The following is a 27,197-nucleotide window of genomic DNA, read 5'->3' as shown; positions in this document are numbered from 1 at the left end:
ACGTCAGCCAACGCGCACATGTTTCCAGCGGAGATAAGCGCGTCTTGTGCCACGTAGGATAACTGAACTTGCTGATCTGGCGGAACGAGGTTTAGGGGATCGAACCAGATGGCGCACAACGGATAAGGGTAGGGATGGCAGTGGACCGGGGGGAAAGCGGGGCCCCGCCCCGCCCCGCCCCGCCTCGACCCGTTTGGACCGGGGATGAAGGGCATGAAACGGGGATGGAGGTGGGGATGAAGGTTAAAATTCATCCCCGTGTGCGGGGATGAACCGACACTTTCCCCCACCCTGCCCCCGCCCCATATTACTAAAAGATCCTGAATTAAAAAAAAAAACTAACCCTATGTTTTATCCGTATGAGCCATCGCATCTTTCCCTTCCCCATTTGCATTCTGGTCGTCGCCTCTTTCCTTGAATTTCTTGTTGGAGCTTGGCCGTTGCCGACCACCATTGGTCGACGCTATCTCTTCTTTTTTCCTTCCTTCTTCCCTCACTCCATCTCTGTCGCTGCTCGTGAGCCTCGTCTAGGGTTAGCACTGGAGCTTGTGGAGGTTTTGGTGGTGGGGCTGGTGGTGGAGACTAGGCTTCATTATTGTCTCTTATGATCATCGATTCTTACGAATCTACTCTTTATCTCCCATGTCTGATTCTCTTCATCTACTTCGAGGTCTCCGACGGCCCCTTCGGCCAGGAGCCCGCCGTCCAGGCCGTGGGTCCCCTGTTCACCATCGCGGGCTTTCTCGTGTTCCCATTGATATGGAGCATCCCGGAGGCGCTCATCAAGGCAGAGCTCTTCACAGCCTACCCGGGCAATAGCGGCTAGGTGATCTGGGCCACCCAGGCCTTCGGCCCCTTCTGAGGCTTCATGATGGGCTGGTATAAGTGGATGAGTGGCACCATCAACAACGCTGCCTACCCCGCCCTCTGCATCGACTACCTCAAGCTCGTCTTCCCCGTCTTCTTCGGCTTCCCCTACCGCTACCTCGCCATCTCCCTCTTCAACCTCTCCCTTGCCTTCCTCAACTACACCGGCCTCACCATCGTCGGCTGGACGATCGTCGCCATCTCCCTCGCTTCCTTCGTCCTCCTCCTCTTCATCTCCATCCCCAAGATCAGGCCCTCCCGTCTTCCTCATCTACTTCGAGGTCTCCGGGGGGGGTGGGGACAGGGACGAAGATTAGTATTTTGAGACTGGGCGGGGTAGAGGTCCAAAGTCTCCCCTGCCACGGGGATGGACCCGAGATGGAGGTTGAATTTTTTAGACGGGGCGGGGGTGGAGACAGTGTCCCCCGCCCCGGTCCACTGCCATCCCTAAATAAGGGCTTTTTTTGAGTTACGGAAATGCCCCCTTAGGTTCGGTTTAGGGTCTGACAGCAGGAATCTTAGGCCCAGCGTGTGCATCACATTGTTTAAGGTGCAGAATAGATGCCCGGCTCCGTCCAGCGCATACACGAATCAGCTAACCAGCCACCTCAAGGACACAAAGTCTTAAAAAGGTGCAAATGATTTGTTGCTCTCTCTCTCTCAATATAGAAAACTACTTGCCTTCACGTTGAGTTTGATATCAAATCGGTTCTATTCATTCCCTATGTCATCCCAATCTTCATACTCTTTGTGATTTCATTGATGCAAGTTGTTTTGATCAAATTGGACTCGATAGACCTAATCTAGGTCATTCATTTTAGTGAAAATCGATATTTAAATGGCTAAAATTCAACTTGGTTGTAGGAATTTTTGATAATTCAAAAATCAATGGTTGACAAAATGCAAAGTTTTGTCATTTTAAAATTTAATTTTTATCAAAAAAAAGTAATCCAAAGGTCAATTCTTATTAAATCTACCATGTTAAATCAATCTATAATGTCAGATTTGATCAAAACAACTTGCATCATAAGATTTACGAGGGGAGGTACGAAGATGGGGGGATGACATATGAGATGAATGGATCCCAACTCGTTTGATATTCTAATTAAGTGGGTGGCACAAGAGTTATACTAAATTAATCATTATATAAAGGCAGAAGTAGGTTTCCTCGTTATTTAAATTAAAGTAAGTTTTTTTTTTTTACTCCGAGAAACCGTTCCAGGCTCAAAGACCTAACCACGCCGGCTCAGCCTGCTGTACTTACGGTCAGCAAGTTCACAAGTCGCCCCTACTAGTGAGCAAGCTTGTGCTGGCACATGAGTATATAGCAAATCCAGTCACTGGCTAACTACATTGCAAAGATAACTTGCCGCCATGCATCTCACCATTCTTCTTCACCCTCCAATTTTTACTCTCTCTCTCTCATACCTCACCGGGCTGGGTTTGGTTGGGACACAGGTGGAACCAGACTTCGATCAGAATTTTAGGTATGGTATTGAATCCAGACTCAGGTCTAATCAGGTCTACTATAAAAAAAAAAAAAAACCCGAACCTGATAAAAACTACATGAATCAAACCCGGACCATACCCGGTAAAACCATATTTTTATCATTTTTACATTAAAAAAATATGGATTCTAATTGTAACTCATGTCGGGTCCGAGTTTGGTATACAACATCAACAACAACTACGCCTTCATCCCAAAACAATTGGGGTCGGCGATATGAACCAACAAAGAAAATCATTATGGGTCTTCCACATGAATCCTTCTCCTCCATTCATTTTTATCCAATGCCATGTCCTCGGTGAGGTTCAAAGCATTCATATCCTTATAAATTATACCTGGGTCCATGTATTAATCGGACCTTCGAATCCAAACTCGAATCTTAATCGCGTCTTCTTATTTATCACCAAACCTAAACCTTATAGGATTTGGATCGGGTCGTGTCCAGTAAACCGGTTGACACCCCTAGATAATAGTACCCATAGCAAGTGAGCACACTGCTTTTAAGCGGGACAAGGTTAGAGTTGGTGGGGGAACAAAGCAACGTGATATTGAAAGCAAGCGACATAACCCTCTTTGTTAGTGGTATCGACACTGCACATGCTTCTATGCATTGGGGTCATGGGAGCAGGTATTGGTGCATCTGCTGGCCAGAGTCTGTGTTATGGAATGGCACAATCAAGTGAATCTATGGATGCCTCAACTAAGGGTGGCAAAACCTGACCCGACCCGACCCGCCAACCCGTTTATTAAACAGGTCGGGTTTGGGTTGGGGGTATGCCAACCCGCCAACCCGGCTGACCCGTCTAATAAACGGGTAATTAGGCAGGCGGGTCAACCCGACCTGCCAACCCGCCAACCTGCCAACCCGACCCGCCAACCCGCCCGCTACCCGCCAACCCGTTTTCCCGACCCAACCCATTTATTAAACGGGTTGGCGGGTCATGTCGGGTTACCCATTTATTAAATGGGTCGGGTTAGTGTTTGCCACAGCCGACCCGTTTAATAAATGGTCGGGTTCGGGTTGATGTATGCTGACACACCAACCCGCCAACCCGACCCGATTGCCACCCCTAGCCTCAACCAATTGCATCTGGTGACATCTGGCAGCTTGATTAATATGACTGTGATCTGTTGGTCGTTGGCTGCCCGAGTAGGTTCCCTTGGTGAAGAAGTCAGTTTCACCAAGAAATAGGTTCTAAATTGGTAGTATATGGACCTTTCTCTAGAACTGATAGGAAAATGAAATGAAATCTTTTCAAACATAGGATCGGTGGTGGTTGATGAAAGAAAACTTTTATTAGCTACCAAAAATGTAAGAGACCAACTCTTGACAAAAGCTTTGGTTGTGCCGTGTTGCTATCTGATACGAGAATGGACAGCTAAGAACATGGATTTTCTTAACACAGGACATCATGAATCTGCAATCTCTGTATTGTGTAAGCTTATTCTAATCGTTATTTGAGCCTAATAATAGTCTAGAGCGCTTGCTGTAATAGCCAAATGTAATCTGAGTGCAGGGGCGAAACCAGGGGGGTGAGCCCCTCCTCGAGTTTTGAAATTTTTTATTATTTTATTATAAAAATTATATTGCCCTCTTTTATGTTTTGGTTTTATATTTTATTTTATTATAAAAAATGTGTGCCCTTCCTTTCATCAAAATATAAAAATTTATATTGCCCCCTTTTATATTTTATTTTATTATAAAAAATGTTGCCCCCTTTAAGCAAAATATAAAAATTTATATTGGTTATTTTTATATTTTGGTTTAATATTTTATTTTATTATAAAAAAGTTTTATCCCCTTTAAGCAAAATCCCCCACTTTATATTTTTAAATTTTGTTGCCCCCCTTTAAGCAAAATCTTGGATCTGCCACTGTCCGAGAGGGTTTATGAATCATGTCATTTTTTCAAAGAATCAGTGGGTTCATAATCATTTTTTAATCAGCCTTTTAAAATTCTTTTATTTAAAAAAATTATTTATATGTGAAAATACAGAAATAATATAGAAGTCATGGTATGGAACAATCAAGGGGCTTAATTGCCCCCACAAACAACTTTTTCTCGTGATTTAGGTATGAGAGAACATGTTTGATGTTGTTGGTGTTGTAGAGACAAAGTTGGAATCCATCAATGTATCACTTGTGTAGGAAAACTTTTGCATTTCTTCTGCACAATCCAAATGGCAATCGTTATAGGAGAGATATGAAACTCTTTCAGCTTTGATCAGTTGGAACAATGCTTGGAGGCGTGCAGCAAGGCGCTTTCTTAAAAGCAACAGTTGCTTCATCGAGAATGAACCTGAGTGCGACAGGGTTGTGAACAACTTCGCTTTTGGGATATAACCATGCCAGCCCCTTCTCCTGTTATACAAACCACCCCTGACACTTTGTAGGTTATTACGCATAACACAGCCACCCTGAACAACTTTAGAGTGAGGGAATTTGAGAGCCCCTTTTTTGCACTCCTTTTTTTCTCTTTAAAACTGACTTTTTTGGGGCCATAAAAGGCAATTAAAGGTTACAGAGCAAGTGCAACATAACTGTCCCACCAAGGACGGCCACCGCCTAAAACCAAGTGCCACGTGCATAGACCATCCCAACATGTAGACACGTTGGGGCTAACCCAAAGGTCGCAAGGCAAAAACAAAATTTGCAAACCATAAAGAAAATTCACACGTCAAAAGGAATTTCACAAATCACAACGGAAGGAAATTCACAAGTCACAAGTTAAGAGGAATTACGCAAGCCATAAAGGAAATTCGCAAGGCACAAAAGAGTTTCGCAAGTCACAAACAAAATGCGCAAGTCTCAAAGGAAATTTGCAAGTCACATGTACAAGGAAATTGGTAAGTCTCAAAAAAGTTTCACAAGTCACAAACGAATTTCGCAAAATGGACCCAAAAAAATAGGTCAAATACTGGACTAAACTAAATCCAAATCCAAGGCCAAGACTAATTTAAATTCAAATTAATAATTAAAGTTCTTTTGGCAAGCTCAAGATCTAATGCCTCCTTGAGGGCTTTGCCCTTTGAGGCAACCCTACTTATTATAAACTCAAATAGTTTTTCAAATATGATAGATATGGGACTAAACAATTTCACAAAGTGGGCTCCCTCTAAAATGCTTTCTCAAAAAGCTAGGAAAAAGAAAGAGTTATTTTGCCAAAAACTTTGATCTCAAATGGGCATAATTTTGAGCTAAATACCAACAATCCCTCACGTGAGTTAAAATTAGGATAAAAGGAAAGAGTAAAGTTGTTCGTGAAAGTCATATGCATAGGTGAAGATACCTTTTGGTTTGAACATACACTTAGTGTGAATAAGATTCAGACAACCTCAAAGGCTAAGTAGCTAGCAACTTTGAACTTAACCACTAATGTGGACTTCTTAGGCTTATTCACACATATACTTCTTTCAAGTAACTATATATGTCATTAAATATATAAAGGCTGCATTTATTAAAAGTCATATGCAGTATCCACTTCATGAGTGCTATAAAGACAACCTTCATCTCATAAAAGGTGACCCACACCTCCATACTCATATATGTGAGTTTATCCAAAGTGAAAACCTATTTTAAATACCTTAGTCAATCTAGCCTACATATCTCATTAAGAGTCAAGAGACTCATCCTCATAACACAAGTTTTTTCGAGCACTTACATTAGAATGGGGCATGAAGATACTACTTTATCTTGATGTCAATGTCTTGTTTTTTCCTTTGAACTAATAACTCAGGCAACCCGAGTCAATTGATAGGGTTTCCATCACGGGTAATCTCTTTAGTGAGTTTTAAACTCATTTCCTCATAAGTACTAATGATTTTTCATGAAAAAACTTTCGTTAATGGATCTGCCTAATTTTTGGCATGATCTTTACATAATCAACAAACACCACTCCTTGAGTAATGATTCACATATTTGTGTTTTAGACTTTATAGTCTAAATTTTTTCAAGTTTATTTTCTTCGCCTTTATATTAGAACTATATAAAAGGTGTCTTTCATATTAGCAAAAGACTAGTACCCTCAATTGAATTTATAGAACTGAGTGGGTTGTCACCATGTCTTTAGATAACCAAGATACTTGAACATCTAAATATATAAGAGTAAAATTCATCAACTCATCTATCCAATAAAATGGGATTAGAATTATCATTCTTATCATTGTCATTTTAAGTACTGCTTGTCTCATGATCTCAAATTCTTAAGATTTTACAAGGCATAATAAGAATACTATTTATGCTTATTTTCCTAGATTATTAATCATTTGGTTTATCTTACTTAAGATATGATTGGTCTAGTTTCAATACATATCACAAGTAAAATTCTCAATGATATCTACACACTTTAGTTGAAACCAATATCTTTTAGTGTAAAACAACACTAGGATCAAACCATGCATCAAATATTAGACTTTTCTCTAAGGTCTTAATCTGTTGTATGATACTACAGTTATCACACTACACATTAAATCAATCTCATAACATGAATATTTGGTTAGAAGTCGCATTGCAATCCATTCTATTGCTTATTAACAACATATCACTTATATAAAAAGTATTAAAATTCAAGTATAGCATGCTAGAATCATGAAATCTATTATTCATAAAATTTGTTTAAACAAGATATAAAACTTATTTTTCAAAATGATATATAATGGCCTTATAGGAACCATTCTCAAATTCATCACTATATAAATATAGTAGATATCTCAAGTTTGAAAACTTCTTCTCAAAATCAATAGTTTAGCCTCCTTAGGTTTTAACAACTCATAAAATAAATTTTGAAAATTTGTATCCTTTTAAAGAAAATATAAGTACTAAGATCCCTTATTAGATTTCAAATATGGTAGATATGAAAATGATTATAAACCTGACCAACTCTATTTTTACCCCCATGAGTTTGAGTGTATGACAAATCTCATTTAACAACTCAGCAAAAAATTAAACCAATTATAAATAAAAAAATTGTCATTTTGACTATGATGTCTCATACATATAAATCCATGCTTGATAATGATGTAGAAACAAACAATGACATACTCATGTTCAAACATTTAAGAATCTCATACAACAATTAACATACTTCTCAAGTTAAATGTGAATGCACAATATCATCAACTTAATATTTAAGTTGGATTTCATAAAGTTACACTAACCTCCAACAATTAGTTCTTTCAAGACATCAAGAGTAGGTTTAACCTACTAACCATATATAATAAGTAGATAGGCAGATTCGCCACGGTGGATACATGATACAAGTCTCAACAGGTAAAACATTTACATAAGGAAAGTATAACTTCATACCCATATTGCCATCATTTGTATCCACAAGAGTCTTTATAAAGAGTATGTGTTCACCACCACGATAAAGTGTAATTTACACATATTGGAATGAATCAAAGATCTAAATCCATGTTCGATCAAAACATTTTTACCCATTTCTACTATTAATATGTCATCGAGTATAATGAAATATCAATACAATCTGAATTGGTACACCCAATCAGCGCTACCTGGCTTACCACAAAATAAAAGCAACACATGAAACATGATACGATATCTCATTCTTAATCCTAATACAAATTGAAATTGGATCAAGCACAACAACCTCTCTTATGTTCCAATACATGCATATTCACAATTTAAGTCATATGGTGTTTTAATACATGCACATGTGTTTCTCAAACAATCTCATTTTAATTCACAAATGCCAAAGAGTTATCGTAAACAAATGAGAAATACTTTTAGATTTAAAGTTAATTTGCAATGCAAAAAATATCGAGATTCATATTATAAAAAATAGAATCAAGGTTGAAAACCCAATTGCTAGTGAATGTATTCCAAAGATGGATAATTTTTGGTCTCCTCTTTCTACCTTTCAATGACAGATCCAGGTGTAAATCCAAACCTGGATAAATTCATTTGGGGCTTGGGCCCTACTCAATTGAGGTTTTTCGTTTGATTTGTTTTTCTAGATAAGGTCCTTATGCATGACAACCTCTCTAAACGATGTTATCGACTATCAAGTGTATGATGTTAGCGCAAACTATGGGAGAATGTTGCTTACCAGATGTTGCCATGGTCAATCCTATCAAACCTTTGGTAAATGTGGGTGGTCATCGTTCTCTTTAGCCAATTGAGGCCCTTGATAAGCCCAATTCATCAAGTCAAAAGGTGAGCAAAACTCTTGAACTTAGAGAGAGAGAGAGATCACGTAGGTAGTTCTCATCAAGTTACCATGGGTCTCCTAAATATAGTAGGAGTCTCATGATGGTTGTGCATGGACCCATTATGGGCACACATAGACAATTATGAGGCCTTGTAAATGTCCTATAACCCCCTAAAATCCAACAACCAATTGGATCTTTGATGTGCCTGAGCCAATATAGATCATATCGAGGTTGTATCTGATCTAACCCAAAATCCAACATACTCCCACTTGACCCATTGATACAGAAAAGCACATTATAGAAGTTCTTTACTATTATCTTGATTTTATTTTCATGTGAGTTCACATGCTCTCCTGTATGACAAGAATAAATCATGCGAGTCATGAAGATGAACATTTATATATGAGATGTCATATTTTCGTGCACTACAATATTATTCACTTTATGCGTGTTAAGAATACTTTTATAAATATGTTGGTCTCTAACCCATTATATTAGTTCTTTTAATATTGTTATTTTGTTATTCTCTCTTCATAAATGAGAGATACTTTATACAAAATCAATAATACACAAAAACCTAGAAAATCAATTTAGTTTTATAAATGTGATCACATATATTGTCATACATCAAAAGAATCAAATAGACTCAACCTCATTATATGTTGAGAATATAATCCCGGTGTTAGCCCTTTAATAAGAGGATGCACGATCATTTTCTTTGTATTGATTGTATCAATACACACTAAATGATTCTCTATCATTTCTTTAACAACAAAGTACTTTAACTCTATGTGTTGACATGAGGTAGAACTTTTGTTATTATTTGAGAAAGACACAATCACTTCATTATCATAAAAGATTTTTTGTGACCTCTCAATAGAGTCCACAATACGAAGACCCATAATGAAGTTTCTAATTTATATGGTTTGAGATAAAGTCTCATATAGAGCAATAAATTTTACCTTCACAGTGTGAGCTACAGTTGTAAACTTTTTTTCACTTCTCTATGAGACGATACCGCCTACCAATAGAAAGATATATCTTATAGTAGACTTCCTATTGTTAAGATATCCTCCTAAGTCTGCATTAAAATATACAATAACCTCTAGGTGGTCAACCTTTTTTTATGTTAGCATATAGTCCTTCGTTCCTTGCAAATAGTGCATGACCTTCTTTATTGTCTTATATTGCGCAATGCCTAGATTAAACTGATATTTACCAAGTATCCCAATAGCAAATATGATATCTGATCGTTTGTAGGTCTGCGCATATTATAAACTCCCAATTGTCAAAGTATACGGGATGGTTGTCATGTGAGCCTTTTTTATATCATCCTGAGGATAGTTTTTTAAGCTCAATTTATTCTGTTTTACTACAAGTGTCAAACCTTGAGAATAATTCTTCCTATCATATTTTTTAAGAACTTTAAGGATATAAGATTTTTAAGAGAGATCGAATACACACATACTTCTATCACGACGAATCTCAATTCCAAGGATATAAGTGGTCTCACCCATGTCCTTCGTATCAAAATGAGAGGAAGAAAATTCTTGTGTTTCATGTAGCAAACCCAAATCATTAGTTGTGAGAAGAGCAGTCAGTATAGCTCGTCAAGACAACCTCATGTGCTTGAGTTAAGGTAGGATCATGCACTACAACAACATGAAACCATATATATGGCTCCAAGCCGTCACTATAACTACCAGTAATAGAAATTTTGTGTATAGTCACTATATGTGTATGTGTGACAGGACACAAACCTTTTAGTGACAACATTAGCCATCAGGTATAAGGCTTTCAAAATTTTTCTCTTGCTAAGAAAAACACTACAATGATATTTGTTACATCGAAGTGTTGGAAGATTGTGGAGCCAGATTGCTACCTTAATATAAATTCTTATTTCTGCAAAAATATCTTATAATTTTACCTAAAATAGGTTGCCTAGTCTCTTTGTATTTAAGGAGAGCAATTTGTCTTTTGTAAGGGGGTGTATCTCAATCTTAATAGTGGAACTCAGTGCGGTCGTGAATGTGGGCACTCTTGTCGAACCATGTAAAATCTTTGTTAGTTGATTTTCTCATTTTTTCTTCAATTTTTGTTTCTTTGATCTATATTGTACGACGCTTCCTAAAATGAAGTAAACAATACTAAATAACTAAGAGTGTGGATAAGTCCAAAGAGCTTTGGACAAAAAAAATTATGGTTGTTCATCTCATGGATGAACGGTGTGGGGAGCCTTGGACAGTCCTTGGATCCGCTCTTAGTAACGACGGGATGCAATCCATGTCCCAATAATTCAACAATTGGTTTGAGGAGAGAGAGAGACTCATTCTAGATCACCAAATTACTTCCAATTAAAAAATGTGATAAGTGAAAAGTTGAGTAAGCTGCCGATAATTTATTTACTCTTAAAAAAAAATACAAACATACCACCTGTGCAAACCTGCTTAAGAGAAAGAGAAACTCATTTTAGATCCTCATTACTTCCAATTAAAGAATTCAATAAGCTAAAAGTTGAGTAAGCCGCCTATGTTGGGCAGATGCGTGTTTTGTAACCTGGTAATTTGTTTACTCTTTAAAAAAATACAAACATACAACATTCTAGAGAGAGAGAGGGACCTATTTTATATCACAAGTTACTTTGAATTAAAGAATGTGATGACCTAAAAGTTGAGTAAGCCGCCCATATTGCGTGGATATGTTTTATAAAATGTAATATAGTAATTTATTTACTATGAGAGTGGATCGCACCAACCACAACCACGACCACTAGTTCTTGCTTTATGTGTTTTCACTTAAGGAAGGGGTATTTCACTTAAAGCTTGGCTATGATTGGTGAGTAACATTGTTAATGCCATTTATTTCTATTAGGGATGGCAGTGGGGCGGGGCGGGGGACAAGGTCTCCACCCCTGCCCCGCCTCAAGATTTTATCCTTCATCCCCGTTTCATGTACTCCATCCCCGGTTCAAACGGGGATAAGGCGGGGCGGGGATATTGCGGGGAAAAGTGGTTGGGGCGGGGACAGGGCGGGGCGGGGAAAAGTGCACGTCCATCCCCGCCTCCACCCTTGGACGGGGATGAATTTTAACCTTCGTCTCCGCCTCCATCACCGTTTCATACCCTTCATCCACGGTCCAAACGGGGCGAGGCGGGGTGGGCCCCGCTTTCCCCCTGTCCACTGCCATCCCTAATTTCTATAGTTGCGGTCAAAAAATGGATAAAAACCTGCTTTGGCTTATTTTTAAATTTTTTAAGACAATTTAAATTATTTTTAATAATTTTAGTAGTTTTCTAACACGTGTTATTTACTGGTTTCTCCACCCTACGCTATGCTTGGAGGCGTGTGCCAAACCCACATGGGTCCCGTTCCACTGGGTCAACCCAAACGCCGGCCAGAGTCCCCGCCCCCAACCTGTGAAAGGAACGCGCTCGGGGTGTCCCTCTTCATCTTTGGGAGCTCTCTCACTCGGATGAATCTCACCGCTCGTCTCCGAACCCCGACCTCGCACTTGTCGTCATCCCCCATTCGACTTCAATGCTTTCGCTCCGGCCTCTCGTTTGCCCGACGGTGCCGTAAGTGTCAAATTCCACTCTGTTGCTTCTTTCACTAATAACGCGATTCTTCTCTTTCCAAATTTCATTTTTCTTTTCTCTTCTTCCTTGAAGGTTTTCCTGGATCTCCCTTCCTATCTCAATCTCGTAAGTTGTTACTCTGATTTCTGTTGTCTTTTTATTTTTTGGGGTGGGTGGGGTTTATTAGGGGGTTTTGGACTGAGGGAAGGTTGCGTTGATTTGCAGGGGATGATGTTAGGTTATTGATGAGATGTCGATCAGAGAAGGAATTCGGGTTTCCTCCAATCGATGGGGTCCGGATGCCCGCCGACGCTTCTCTCCCTCCTGAGGTGGAGTGCTACCAAAGTCTCCCGTTCTTCTCATCTTGTGAGGAAAGAGAGTGATTCTTACCCAAACCTGTTTTGGCAAAGTCTAGCTTGCAACCAATTCTGATCCTAGGAACGAAAATTAAAGAATGGCGTGGGATGGTTTTTGTTAAAGTGTAACTTTTGCATACTGACATCCGAAAGGGTTATTTTTTCTAGAGTTTTGTACTCTCTCTCTCTCCCCGTGTAATTGGTTCTTGTGCATTCTTTTTTATCCATGATGCCACTTTTCTGTGCGCTCGTTGACAATTTTAGAATATGGGAACATTTGATAGTCAGCAGTAGGCCCATGACTCATTTTCTTAGGCAAAGAAGTGGGGAAAGCTTTTAGTGGAATACCACCAAAAGGTTGTCCTTTTCCAATGAGAAAATGATTTATACGGCTTCAACTCTTATCAAACAGTCTCTCACTTGAAAAAACAAAGCGTCTACTTTCCTATGTGAGAAAATGTTGAATAGGTTTTGCAAAGATATTTTCATTACAATTTTATTTGTTCTTTTGTGCTGCTGAGATTTTTTTCCTTTAAAATTTGCAAAGCTTTCATATTTGGAAATGGAAGCTTGGAATTTCTTGTGTCCTCTTATGCAAGTTATGGCATTTTCTCCACTTATACATGTAATGAATAATGTTTTCATTGAGGCCAATTTGTCCTTTGCACTCAGAAACTTAGTTGGACGCTTTGGTTTCTTCTGTGATGGCCTGTCAAATTCATTGCTTGCTCAAAAAAGGTCTTGTGGAATTCATAGATCTCTACTGTACTTTTACAATGATATATGCATAATATACTGTAGATCTTGTGGTTAATTTTATGTATTTGGGGGGGGGGGGGGGGAGACACAATTATTTTTCCTACTAGAAAGATGGTGTGACTATACTTTTATTGGGGAATCCAGGTGGGAAATAATGCATGGCAAACAAGTCCCAAATGCACATACTCTGCTGCACTTTCATTGTTGTTGTATTGATTTACTGTTTCTGCATCTACTTTGATTATTTATGTAGCTAGATTTTCCCCCATCACAGAACCTAGGAATAAGCATGTTAATCATGAAGCTTTTTATCTCCTTGTACTTTTGTAACTTCTTTCAACTTGAATGATAATGATACGGACTTCATGGAGCACTTGCATACTTGCAGGCGACCGTGAGAAGTGAGATTCATGTTTTGGAGATGTTGAAAAATGCAAATTCTTTTCTGCCTCATGCTGTTGTTGCGAGCACACTTTTGGCACTTGTCTATCCACCTTCTTTCACATGGTTTACCACCAGGTAATGGCCCTTATATGAGGCTGATACTGTACCAATCAAGTAGTTTCTGTGGTTGTCTTTTCCTTTGCAATTCCTGTCCTCTTATATAGGTTCATGTGCAAATTTCTACTATCAAGTTAGATTTTCTACACATACAAACTTTCCATCTATGTCACCGGGGTACGTGTATGGGTACGGAGGGTACGACACGGAAATTCCATAAAATGTGGGTACAGTGACACAGCTATATATATTGAACATAAATACAAAATAAATTCAAAATAAACCAAATATAATCTAAATATATATGTTATATCTAAAATATATATTATATACTGAAAAATAAAGTTATAAACTGAAAATATAATTATACAAATTAAATACAAACTTGTATGTAGAGAGGGTGTCCGGGTACCATAGCTTTCCATGAATAATTTGCTATGTATACCACAACAGTTACTGGCTTTTAGTATTGATTATTGGGTTGACCTTTTGTGTGCATATTGGTTGTTGATGTTGGACATCCGACTAAAATTTGATGCCTCTTGAGATGAATGGGCTACAATTAGCTTACATAATGTGCATTTCTTTAGTAATCATCATCATCACCATCAAACCTTGTCCCAACTATACTTTATTAATGATGATAATAATAGTTATAATAATAACAACGACAATAATAGTTGTTATTGTTAATATAATGCAAGGTTGTATGTATCGTATCATAACTCGTATCGGTCAGGTGCATAGTTACATTGTATCATATCGTATTGTGTCATAAACGTATCATAATTTTTTAATTATATATATAGATAGATAGATAGAGAGAGAGAGAGAGGAGAGGAGAGAGAGAGACACTAGAATATAAGAACTAATGTGTGAACTGCGATTTTCATTGATTTTTTGTTCTTTTCTCTTAAATCTAACTGTATGGATGTGATCTACATGCTTGGTTTTATAAGAACCCGGTCTTGAATTATCTGATTTTGATGCGTAAATGAAATTTTTTAAAGCTTTAAAATCAATGGCTCATAATCTTTATAAATATTCAAGCATTCAAAAATCCAATTTTTTATCGAAAATACACAATCCAATGGTTGATTCGTAAGAAATTCACTATGTCAAGTTCAACCCATGCATCCAATTCATCAAAATGTTCCAAACAGATGAAATTGAATTACTCTTTGTGCCTCCTTGTTGATAACTTTTTGATTTGCCTAAAAATATGACATGAAAAAATTAAAATTAGTTGGATTTTTAATGAAAATGACAAATAAACTTTATAATTTTATATACCTTTGCCTCAATCGTAAGTTGTAGCGAACGTAGACGAGGTCATTGAGTCTTTTGTACTCCAATTTATTTCCTTTGGTATGAATTTGCTCAAATACATTCCAGTTTCTCTCTCATCCACTTGCACTATATGTTTGGCTAAGAATTTGAATGGCAAAAGCTCTCAAATTTGGAACATCACTTCCAAACTTGGCCTACCCTATGTCTTAAGAAAAAAAAAAAAAGAAATCAATAAGACAATAACATATATACAATCATATAAAACATCATAACTAAGTAATAATATGAAATTAAAATTGAAATAGACAAAATAAATTACATTGACGCATCATGGCACGGTTTTGCACTGCTGCAGGTCTCCCTATATCATGCAATGCATTATCATAAGTTTTCATTTCTTTATGAATTTGATCTTGAATGCTATAATCAAGGTTCAATTTTTTGATGAAATCCAAAAGTCCCTTGTTGACTTCCCTGTCTATTTTAAACATATAAAAGTATCTAAATACAATATTCAAATAATATGTTGCATATTGAAGAGAAAGTTTTCTGGTCCACCTATAATCAATGATGTTGCATGTAGGTATATACATTTTTTTTCCTCTTCATACAAATTTCTCTAGGATTTTTTTGTGTGCATGTGGATATGCATTTTACTCATATGATTAAAACATTTTTTTTAGTGCAGCTCTATTCTTTAGTAGAATTTGTACTGTCAAAAAATGTATAGCAAATCTAGTAATTGCACTATGAATCAACTAAGCATCATCAATGTACTTTTTCATTAGACTCAAAACTCATGCAATTGTAAATAAATTTAGTAATTTGTTGGCATCATTCAACTGTCTGATGTATCTCATTCATACTGTCGATGTCCTTAAGTATGAGGTCTATGCAATGGGCAGCAGTCCAAAAGAATGACTCAAAATTTTTTGTCAATTCTTTAAATGCTGCCTTTTAATTTGCTACATTAGCAGTAATTAATTGTACAATGTTTTGAGATTGAACCTCTTCCATAACCTGGTAAAACTCTCAACAATACGTTTGTTGTCTTGGGCGTATTAGACAAATTAATTGATTTAAAAAACATGGTTCCTTTGGGGCAGTAGATAAGAAAATTTATCAAGGTATTTGACTTTGTATCTGTCCACTCATTTGCCATGATTATACACCTAGTCTCCCTCCATGATTGCTCAATCTCATCACAATAACCCTTCACTTCATTTACATAAGCATCTAAAATCTTTCCTCTTAAAACACAATATGAAAGCATCTTGTATACAGGCTCGATACTGGTTATGGCATCTGCCATGGCCTAAAAATGAAATGAATTTTCCACATTGAAAGGAATGCAGGCATCATAAAATCATCTCTCAACTGCGACATTCGCCTGCTCGACTAAATGTTGAGGAGTCATAGCAGTACGAATGTCGGGTTACGCTCCAGGGCCAATCCTATGAGTGAAACAGTTTCTAATAGAGCTTCTAGCTCTACCTCCTCTCGAAGAACTCCCTCCTACTCATCTTTCTCCTCTTCTTTTTGTGTCTGCGATACTATTACTAGCACTAGCCACACCTTTTTCCTTTGCTACAAAACTTTTTATTTCTGATGCTACGCTAGGGGCTGCAGAATCAGAAGTAGGGAGCTCATCTTCATCCTTTCAGAGCTCCACATACCCCATTTTTGGCCCCCCTCATCTCTTTTTCTTGTCTTTTTTCTCTCAAACCAGTAAATAATTGATGGCATTGCCATTTCACGGCATCAAACAATTCAACCGAGAGATACCACCCGAAATAACAGTATGACAATAGTTGCACTCAATTTTGAATCGATTTTCACTCATTATTCAAGTACCCCATTGTCACGGTGGATCATTTGATGTCATATTTTTCCAAAAAAAACTCAAAAAAAAGAAAAGAATAAGATTTTTTTACCTTAACCCACTTCCTTGAGTGGAAAAATGATGGAAATGCACTCTTACTTGATTAAACCACAAAAGCCCTCTCCCTTGCGCACGGATCGGACCCCAAATCTCTCTCACGAGTCTTAGTGTGTATGAATATCTCTCTAATAGCCTCTAACGAATGAGGGAGTCCGCCCTCTAGAGGTCTTTTCAGCCATTTTTAAGTGCATCGAGCTTGTATCATACGATACAGGTATGATACACACTCGTATTGCGATATGAGTGCGCACCGTATCGTTTTTCTTCATAGTTACAATATGTATCATAGGATGCAGACAACATTGATATAATACAACAACAACAACTACGCCTTCATCCCAAAACAATTGGGGTTGGCGATATGAACCAACAAAGAAAATCATTATGGGTCTTCCACATGAATCCTTCTCCTCCATTCATTTCTATCCAATGCCATGTCCTCGGTGAGGTTCAAACTTCAAAGCATTCATATCCTTTCTTATCACCTCCATCCATGTCTTCCTAGGCCTACCCCGACCTCTTTTAACTAATATATTTTTCCATTTCTCCATCCTTCTAACTGGAGCATCATTAGGCCTTCGTCGAATATGTCCAAACCACCGTAAATGATTCTCTCTCATCTTATTTTCAATGGGTGCAGCGCCTACCTTCTTACGTATCTCCTCATTCCGAATCTTATCTTTTATTGTATTTTCACACATCCATCTCAGCATACGCATCTCAGCTACACTCATTTTTTGAATATGATGTCTCTTGGCAGCCCAACATTCCGTACTATATAGTAAAGCGGGCCTAATAGTCGTCCTATAAAACTTTCCCTTCAACCGCAATGGCATTGTACGATCGCACAACACTCCAGTTGCACTCTTCCATTTCATCCACCAAACCTTTATCCTATGATTTACATCTCCATCAATTTCTCCATACTTTTGAATGATAGATCCCAAATATTTGAAAGAATCATCCACCGGTATTTCGTGCTCACCAAGCTTCACTACACTCCCATCACTACTTCGTTGCTTACTAAATCGACATTCCATGTATTCTGTCTTACTCTTACTCAACTTAAAACCTCTTGCTTCCAATGTCTGTCTCCATAATTCTAACTTAGCATTAACCCCAGCTCTAGACTCATCAATCAAAACAATATCATCAGCAAACAACATACAACATTGATATAATGTTTTCATTTATTCGATTCTCCATCATCTTGCCTTCCTATCTCTTAGACAATATAAGGCAAGCTTATATGCTTGAATATGGAACAAAGGAACATAAATGATTCAATGAATGTGATAATAATATGTAACAACTCTTAATAGATGACACTCAACAATACATACAACCATAATTGACAAGTATAGTGCGAGAAACAAGCCACACAAAAATATGAAATTGTAAGTAGCCGAAAATAGGTGGAATTATAATTATATATCCCATTAAACAACAAAAAGAAAAGAAAAGTGGAGTCCTTCAATATTCAGTGTCTAACTCTCAAACCACAGATTTGGTCTTTAATTCCTTCACAAATCACAATCAAAATGACTCTGAAAGGATCTTCTTCTTCTAACACATCTATTCTTCTTTTGTTATCCTCTAGCTTGGTTATTGTATAATCATTTTCTTTTTCATCAATTTGTGCTTCTAGGTTCCTCTTGGATCTATTCATACAATACATCCATGTTGCTTGGGCTAATAAGGTCATAGCAAGTTAGCAACTCCTCTAGTGGCTCTTAGATTTCTTTTAAATTTGTATGAAGAGTATGAATAACAATTTGACACTGAATAATATTTATAGAAACTTAAACCACACATATGGGATAGATGACAAAAATAAGGAAGTTCCAAGTAATAAACCTAACATATACTTGAATCTGATATAGATGAGATAAGTACAATGTCATTCAAGCATGAAGGCTCCAATAGATTCCTTTTCTTAGTATGAATGTTATGACCGTACATCTAGGACATGGTTCTGGTTATGAGTAAGGCTTATATTGTAATAAGACTGGGTTTTGGGGGAGTTTGTAATGGACTTATACAGTTGTGAGTATAACGCCCCAAAATCGTGGACTTGAAAACTTTTATGAAAAAGGTTGAAAGCTTTGAAATCAATCATTTATCAGAGTTTGAAACAGAAGGTCAGCGAAAAATCATGTTTGAAATAGCAAGTCCATGGACCTTGGGCGCATTATAACGCAAACTCCCCTTTACAAACTGATTTGCAACTCAAATATATATTTCATTGAAATGGAATGAAGAACAAAGTTTTGGTAATGCAGTTTTAGTAATCCAGAGTTTTAATAAGAAGATATGTTTTCAGAGAAACTTTATACCACATTTATCAAAAGTGTCCTTAGGAGCGTAACGTCAGGAAAAGGGCCTTGCCTTGAACGCATCACGTCATCGTGCCATCGCAAGCTGTCTCAACCTGTTCACCACCTGCCCATGAAATGAGTCAGTCTCACAACAGACTAGTTGGGGTGCAAAAGACAAGAATGAACAAATGCTGCAATAAGTAAGATATCCGCTAGATCAAGTAGGAAAAAACAAGACTAGCAGATCTAACCAAACGTACTGTAGAGTAAACAAAACTCTAGTAAAGCAAACAACTAAATACAGGAACTATGAGGACCATAGTGCTAAACAAGCAACTATAGCAGTCCAACGGATTCTATAGGTGAAGAGTAACTAACTCTATCCACCAATCAAACAAAGCAACTGGATAAGACAAGCATTCATAACAATGCTCACAATACATACAAGTACCATTGGATGGCTCAGTCCATCGACAAGTAGCTACATTAATTGTAAGGCACAAGCTATTCATCACAAGCAATTCATAAGCTACACAGGATAAGTAATCATATGGTAGCAGTTATATCACAATATGTAAGCAGCTTATAAGACAAGCGACTACATCAGTCCTAGTTGTCACCAGTTCGTAGATTGCGAGCTGTATGCAATCACATCAATCATAGGAGGCACACGTCAACGAATAAGCATTTAACTAGCATGAGAAACTAGTTATTACTAAGCAAAGAACTGCGTAAATAGTTTAACCAATTAGAGTAATGTCTCGACAGGCGTGCATAGCTCAACGAGTAGCATACTGAACTACCGAGCAAGCAAGCAATCAAGTCACATCACAGCACGCATATCTCATAATCGTGTGCATAAGTTATATCTTGTTCTCATTATAAGCAGGCCATTGTGGGTACGCACAAGGCAAAACGTAGAAACAGTTGAGATCGATTCGGGGGTCCATTATGCTATGTATTTTATTATACCCCGAATGACTGACTGAGTCCGCTCCTAAGGGGACGACCAGTGGCCAAGAGAGTAAGTCCTCAAAGGCAAAACTGGGCCTATGGATGCATCCAACTTTTGCAGAAGTGTGCGACTACCACCTAGGATAATTATTGTAGCCCCATTTCCTCTAACCTTCGATGACTGGGGAAGCCGGACCTTTGACCGTAATAACTATTAATGGCCTGTCCAGCGGAGTTTTGTACCATCCATCCTCTTTCTTGATGAACCATCTCGAACGGGCACGACGGGGGTTTCTTAACCGCTGTCCCATTCTACATGCTCTGGTCTTTCGACCTTGCCTGTGAAGGCGCATAATTATCATTATGTGAATTAGATGCGCCATTGCGCGTTCGAGGCAACCACACACCTCTCATTTTACTCACCGCAGTACGCAACGTACCTGTTCAAAAGTACAACCACGATGAGAGAAGTAAGGATCTCTCGCAGGAAATCCCCCAATCACAGTTATGAGATCCATATCCATAACTCTAGAGAGATGTCACTGAATAAGGGTCCCTTTTGTAATGAAGGATCATTGAATGCTAATGAGAACTCACCCACTTTTGGGTGCTTTGGAGGTCATTTTTCCTTGAAGTGAAATCTCTCTCTCTCTCTCTCTCTCTCTCTCTCTCTCTCTTTCTTTTCCCTCCCTCTCTACTTTCAGTCATAGAAATTGATTTTAGGGCCACGATCTTGAGCACAAACATGATGATTAGAAGTCTCAAATTTACATACAACAAATACGTGCGATGATGCAAAAGTTGTTTGATGATCTCAATGCGATGAAGCAGAAATAGGATGACCAGATTGCACACTAGGCCGTGTATTGAGTGTTGCTAAACACAAATCTTGCCTCATGAGCGAATTGTATGCAATCAACTCCTAGCTGATGCAAATCTGGTTGCATATTTTGATGATCGGAGCAATGAATTTATTCATGCTAGGATGACCCATCAAATGGTCAATGGAATTCCTCGCTGACCTTGGAACAGACACTCACTCACTCCTATCAATTCATGGCCGCCTCTCACTTAGGTTGAGCTTGAAAGAGCACCAACCAAGAGTGAACCACTTGACGTTCCAAATAATGTGAGCATGGTCTGGGTACCAGTGGAAGAACTGAGACTGGGGAGTTCATGGAGGCATGAAGATGACCAAGACCAACCTATGTGAGTAGATTGTTCAACAGGTTGGGGTGCAAGGATGTTAATGGGGCCTTTACATAAGTGTCCTGTAAGACATCAACTAGACGAGTTTTACTCTATAACTTAGGCAACTAGACAAGGGAGAACAATGCCAAGATGCAGTTCAGCCTATTGGATCAACCTAAACCACAATGATGGGTTGATCTCAACCTCTTTCAGAGGTGTGTAGGTTGTGAAGGAGCTTAGGATGCACATGTGGCAAGGAGTGACGACATTTGGCTCTGGCAGTGAAAGATTTGGGTTTTCAGTCTGCAGATCTGGAGCTACCAAGCAGAAGATGCGATGAAGCGCTTCACCCACCTGAGGCCATACGCCACATATCGTAAATGTATCATAAATTTTTAATAAAAAATTTCAAAAAATCTAAAAAAATCAAGAAAAATCAAGAAAAATCAGAAAAAAATAACAAAAATTCTAAAAAATCATAACACATGAAAGAATGATAAATTGCACAAAATGCAACCATAAAATCACATTTTTGTCTCTATGTGCTACATAAGACATCATCAAACATCAACTAATATAAAATCATAGATAATATTGCATGCATATCTCACACGAACAATGCTACAAGACTTGTACTTTCATATTATATATATAAAAAAAAACCAAGTTTGTGAAATACAATTCAAAAAAATGGCATGTATCTATTGTATGATACAGTACGATACAAGGGGTGTATCGCCCGATATAGGTACGATACACACCCGTATCGAGATACAGGTGTGTATCATTTTCCCCCAAAGTATCGTACCTTATAGTACAATACATTACGATACTTACAACACTGGTATGGGTGTCTTGGGCATTGCAATCACTAAACAAGATGAAAACAGGAAACTTCCACCATTCCTGAACCTGAGTGGGCCAATTGGGATGTCAGACCTCCGAACAATGTGCTATTTGGGGAGATTTTGGATGCCTGCGATGTGTTGGACAAAACACCCCAATAAGATGTGATGGGCTTGGCATTTTGGTGATGACCCAGAATGCTGACTTGTTAATTACATGGGGTTGAGATCGAATTGGAATGAAGACATGCTGCAATCCAATTTCAAATGAACACCCTATGCACTACAAATTTTTTAGGAAATGCCTCTGAGAAACCTTGTCTCAGGGTCAACCATTATTTCCATGCTTAATGGAGAGTTGCAGGGAGCTCTTGGCTCCCCTGCTCAGATGAGGGTCAATGTGGTTCAGGCATGCACTACTGTATATTGGGTTCAACTCAGGACATGGTTTCCTTTCCAATTTGTTGGAGGTGACCTTGCTGTTCTGCGTGCAATTGTCGTTGTCAAGCATGCTTTACAACAAATTCAAGAGAAGCATCCTACCTGAGATGGGTCGACTAAAACATGGATAGAACATCTGCTACTGGAAAGTGGTCTACATTCATTAGGCGGTCAACTTTTGTCTAACTAGATGCAAAGTCCATGCTCAGGATCAACCTAGACAGCCTGAGCAAGGTCAGCATCAGTAGCCAACTAAGGCAATTTTAGAAGCATTTCAGCTTCCTGGGCAAACTCCTGCACAAGGCCCAGAACATGAGACATCTCAACAGACTGAGAAGTTTCCTCGGTCACTATGGTATAATACTCAGCAAACACCAGCTGTTCCCAGTAACTTACAATTTGCTCATTGTGAGTACTCGGCAACCATTTATTAGGAGTCGACTAAATATCCAATGAAGCAATCCAAGGAAGGTTCTATATTTTTTGCCTTGCTGATTTTGTTTAGGCTATCTCACCTTGATAAACACATGACCTTGCAGCTAACAAGGAATTTTATTTCAAGGGAAGATCTTTTAGTTGCTAAAGGACAAATCAACTGAAATGTCAGTTTCAGTTTTCTTGTTCCTCACAGCAATCTAGTATTTCTGGTTATAACTTATAACCCACAACAGGTCTACTGTGCTGGGTTCATGGGCAACGTAGCATTGGTTGTTGCTAATTGAACGTGTCAGACTAGGTGGAGCAGGAGTTGTCTGAATCTGAATTACTATACCACTGCATCGCTTTTGTTCCAACTTCATCTAGAATTAGTCTTCTCAATGCATGATAAGAAGATATCTGATAATTAGGCACCATGTTGATAATAACATCAACCATGGCTTCCAAATGAAAAGAATATCATCAAAACACCAATAACTAGGACTTCTAGGTTTGTATATATCATGTCATATCGTACATCATATGATATATCATAATATTGTACTAGGATAGAATGCAATACACCATAATATCATATTGTTTATCATACCATATCAGTATGCATTATACAATGTAGGCTTGTATTGTATCATGTCATATGATAGAACTTGTATCATATGAGCAATGTTATAAAAACACAATCAGTTGAATTCTTTTGTGAGCTGTCACATATATTTATGAGCCATGTCACATGGGTACAGGTGTAGGTAGGTATGGATGGTACGACACAGCAATTTCAAAAATTGCAGGTGCGGGGACACACACACACATATATATGTATGTATGTATGTATTCTTTCTCCTTCTCTGACACTCTTTTTCTTCTTCCTCCTCCTCTCTCCTTTTTTTTCTTCTTCCTTTGACCACCTCTTTCTCTATCACTCTCCCTTATTCTTCTTCTGTCGCCGATATAGATGGCTTGTTGCTCTAATTTTTTGCATGCTAATATGAACTATTCATTCTTTTGGAGATTTTTAGTTAGATGTACTGTTCAGTCTCAGCTTGTTAAGGGTGAACCCTTGCTCTTGCTGAGCTCATGGGCTCGTGATGAGCTGAGTCAAGCCCGAGCTAATTAGGAGTTGAGCTCTACAATTCGTTCATGAGCTGATTCCTGTTCTAAAAGGAGTTTGGTTTTTAAAGTGCTTTTAAAGTTAATATATAATATGGGTAAATATCTGGTATTAATGAAGGTACAGAAATATTGAATAAAAATGACCCTTTTTTTCAAAATTCAAATTTTTGTAGACCAAACCTTGCAGATGTGATATATATGGTTTAGTAGGAAATGAGTTTTGAATCATAGTGCTTTGCAGGTTCTTGAAGGCATTAAAAAATCAATGGCTCACAATGTACCAAAACTTCATAACTCAAAAACTCACTTTCTTACATTGTATAAACATGATCCAAGGTCCAAATGTTAGCAAAAAAAGCCATGCTGAACGGATCTTTGCAATTAGATTAAGTTGATACAGCTTGTACTTATGATTTCTAGCTCAATAGTTTCATACCTTCTTTATTAACAAATATTTTCCTTATATATCTATATATATATATGTTATATTTATTATATATTTTATATTAACAATCCTACATGAGCTGAGCTCAGCCAAACACCCTTTCTTCATGCACTGCTCATATATGCTTAGGAGCGGCTCGTGGCTCAGTTTGTCGAGCTCATTTTTAAGAGTCCGAATGAGTTTCAGGTGAGCAGAGCAAGCCGAGCTAACAAGCAGCTCATCTAATTTGCCAGCTGTAACCTTAGGACTAAAACTTGAATATATATATATATATATATATATATATATATGCAAGTAATCTTGCACCAAAATATTAAAATACCATTTATATAAATCAATAAGGGGAAAGAAAACAAAAGACCATGAATGTAGAAGGAAATCATGGTAAGCTAGTTTGTAGAGGATAATTCATTTGTTTTCGTAGGAAGCTATTGACATCCTGACTTTCTTATGGTTTTACATATGGCTGCTGAACTCTGTCAAATCATATGGATCTGTTGTATCTGCACGAATAAATGGATCACTAATGTTCATTGTGTATTCTTATTTTCTTTGTACCATCATTTAGATACTATGCTCCGGCACTGGGGTTTTTGATGTTTGCTGTTGGAGTCAATTCAAGTGCAAAGGACTTCATAGAAGCAATCACGAGGCCAGCTGCTATTGCAGCTGGATATGCTGGGCAGTTTATTGTAAAGCCTATCCTTGGTTACTTTTTTGGGACCATGGCAGTCAGCATTTGTCATCTCCCAAATTCCATTGGTGATGTACTCAGATTTTGTTATTGTACTGTTTTCCTTCATTGGAATATACACAACCTGAACAGTCAGGCAAATTTGTTGCAGGTGCAGGAATTATGTTAGTGTCCTGTGTTAGCGGTGCACAGCTTTCAAATTATGCTGCATTTCTTACAGACCCAACTATGGCTCCCTTAAGTATAGTTATGACATCCCTCTCGACTGCCACTGCAGTTTTCGTCACCCCACTTTTATCCCTGTTACTTATTGGAAAGAGGTTGCCAGTTGATGTAAGGGGAATGATGTCCAGTATCATGCAAATTGTAGTTGCACCTATTGCTGCAGGCCTTCTTTTGAATAGGTAATCAATCATCTTCTCTATCATAACCATCATTATCATTTTTGTGTGATTCAGTCTTCCAATTTTGTCTGAAACAAATTTTCTTATCTGAGTGGAAGCCCAATGTGACGTGTTCTGATAATATTCCTTTTTGTCATTTATCACAAGGTTCACTCCAGGGGTCTGTGCTACAATTCAACCGTTCCTGCCTCTTCTTTCTGTGCTTGTAACAAGTCTTTGTGTTGGCTCACCCTTGGCGATAAATATAAAGTCCATTCTTTCACCTTTTGGTGTTGTGGTTTTACTGCTCATTCTTGGATTTCATGCATCAGCTTTCATTTCTGGATATATTCTAACCAGTTTAGCTTTTCACAAAGCACCAGATGTGGCAGCACTTCGAAGAACCATGTCGTTTGAGACAGGTTGGCAAATGCTCTGCTGTGATCCTTTCGTAGGTATCAAGTAGTCAAACTAATTACCTTTTCCTGTACAGGGATGCAGAGCAGTCTTCTTGCCCTTGCATTGGCCAACAAATTCTTTCAGGATCCTCTTGTTGGTGTGCCACCAGCAATATCAGTATGTTTGTACTCTCTGTCTCTCATGGTCTATCTGTATTAATCTCTCCATGTGCCAATTGAGTTGTACCGTTCAATCTTATCTATGCCTAGAAGAAAATGGCATGGCTTGCAGTCCCTTTAAATAAGACGGGTAGATTGAGCATGCTAGTTTGTTGCATACTTCAGAAAGTTTTGGAAATGCCTGTTTCTTCTAGGACTGCAAGAAAGATTCGGTTTAACCCCTTCTTCACCATGGAAAGTTGAACTTTCATATGGGTGTTCGGATGGTATTATTACATCTAGGAGAACTGATCTGGAACTTCATTTATTCAGTTTTGAGGCTTGAGAGAGCCTAGTTTCTCGGATTTTTTTGTAGTTTTTCTGTTGATCATCAGACTTGATTACCGTGAGCCACCAGAAAATCACGAGCTGGATATTTGTCTTTAATAAGGACTTGAACATCAACTTTGATGTTAGTTTTTGAGCCGGTGTGTTGATGCCTTACCATAATTGCAGGTTGTTACCATGTCCCTGATGGGGTTTTCACTGGTCATGCTATGGGCTAGGAAAAGAGACCAGCCTGTGTAAACATTGGAATTTCTTCATGTAATTCCACATGTGGGTTTTGCGGAATTTGTCCTCGACCACTGCTCTGATCTTCTTTGTTGTATTTTCCACATGGGTGTTGTATTATCCTTGAAAGTTTTAAGAGCCATTGGTGATTGTAGCAGAGATGCACTGCATGGTCTCTGCTATCTTTTCTTCATCTGTATTTTTGCGATATGTATGATAATATGAGAACAAATTATACTCTCTCTCTCTCTCTCTCTCTCTCTCTCTCTCTCTCTCTCTCT

The 27,197-nt window shown here is 38.1% G+C and overlaps 1 protein-coding gene across 2 annotated transcripts; it reads left to right on the top strand.

Moving 5' to 3' along the window:
• Window positions 1–11,883: 11,883 nt before the first annotated feature.
• Window positions 11,884–27,154, top strand: LOC149829490 (putative sodium/metabolite cotransporter BASS5, chloroplastic). 2 transcript variants are annotated; one of them, XM_090015554.1, is made up of 9 exons: window positions 11,884–12,119; window positions 12,213–12,245; window positions 12,345–12,448; window positions 13,623–13,753; window positions 25,278–25,471; window positions 25,555–25,807; window positions 25,955–26,208; window positions 26,280–26,362; window positions 26,860–27,154. In XM_090015554.1, the coding sequence occupies exons 1-9, from the start codon at window positions 11,903–11,905 to the stop codon at window positions 26,929–26,931; spliced, it is 1,341 nt and encodes a 446-aa protein (XP_089871680.1). In that variant the 5' UTR covers window positions 11,884–11,902; the 3' UTR covers window positions 26,932–27,154. The 2 variants fall into 2 exon arrangements, with proteins under 2 accessions (XP_089871680.1, XP_089871681.1); XM_090015555.1 differs by lacking the exon at window positions 25,955–26,208.
• Window positions 27,155–27,197: the final 43 nt, after the last annotated feature.

This window comes from Nuphar pumila, chromosome 8, assembly GCF_984573655.1.
Source record: "Nuphar pumila chromosome 8, dmNupPumi1.hap1.1, whole genome shotgun sequence".
Taxonomy (NCBI): Eukaryota; Viridiplantae; Streptophyta; class Magnoliopsida; order Nymphaeales; family Nymphaeaceae; genus Nuphar; species Nuphar pumila.
This window is presented reverse-complemented; position numbering and strand designations above follow the sequence as displayed.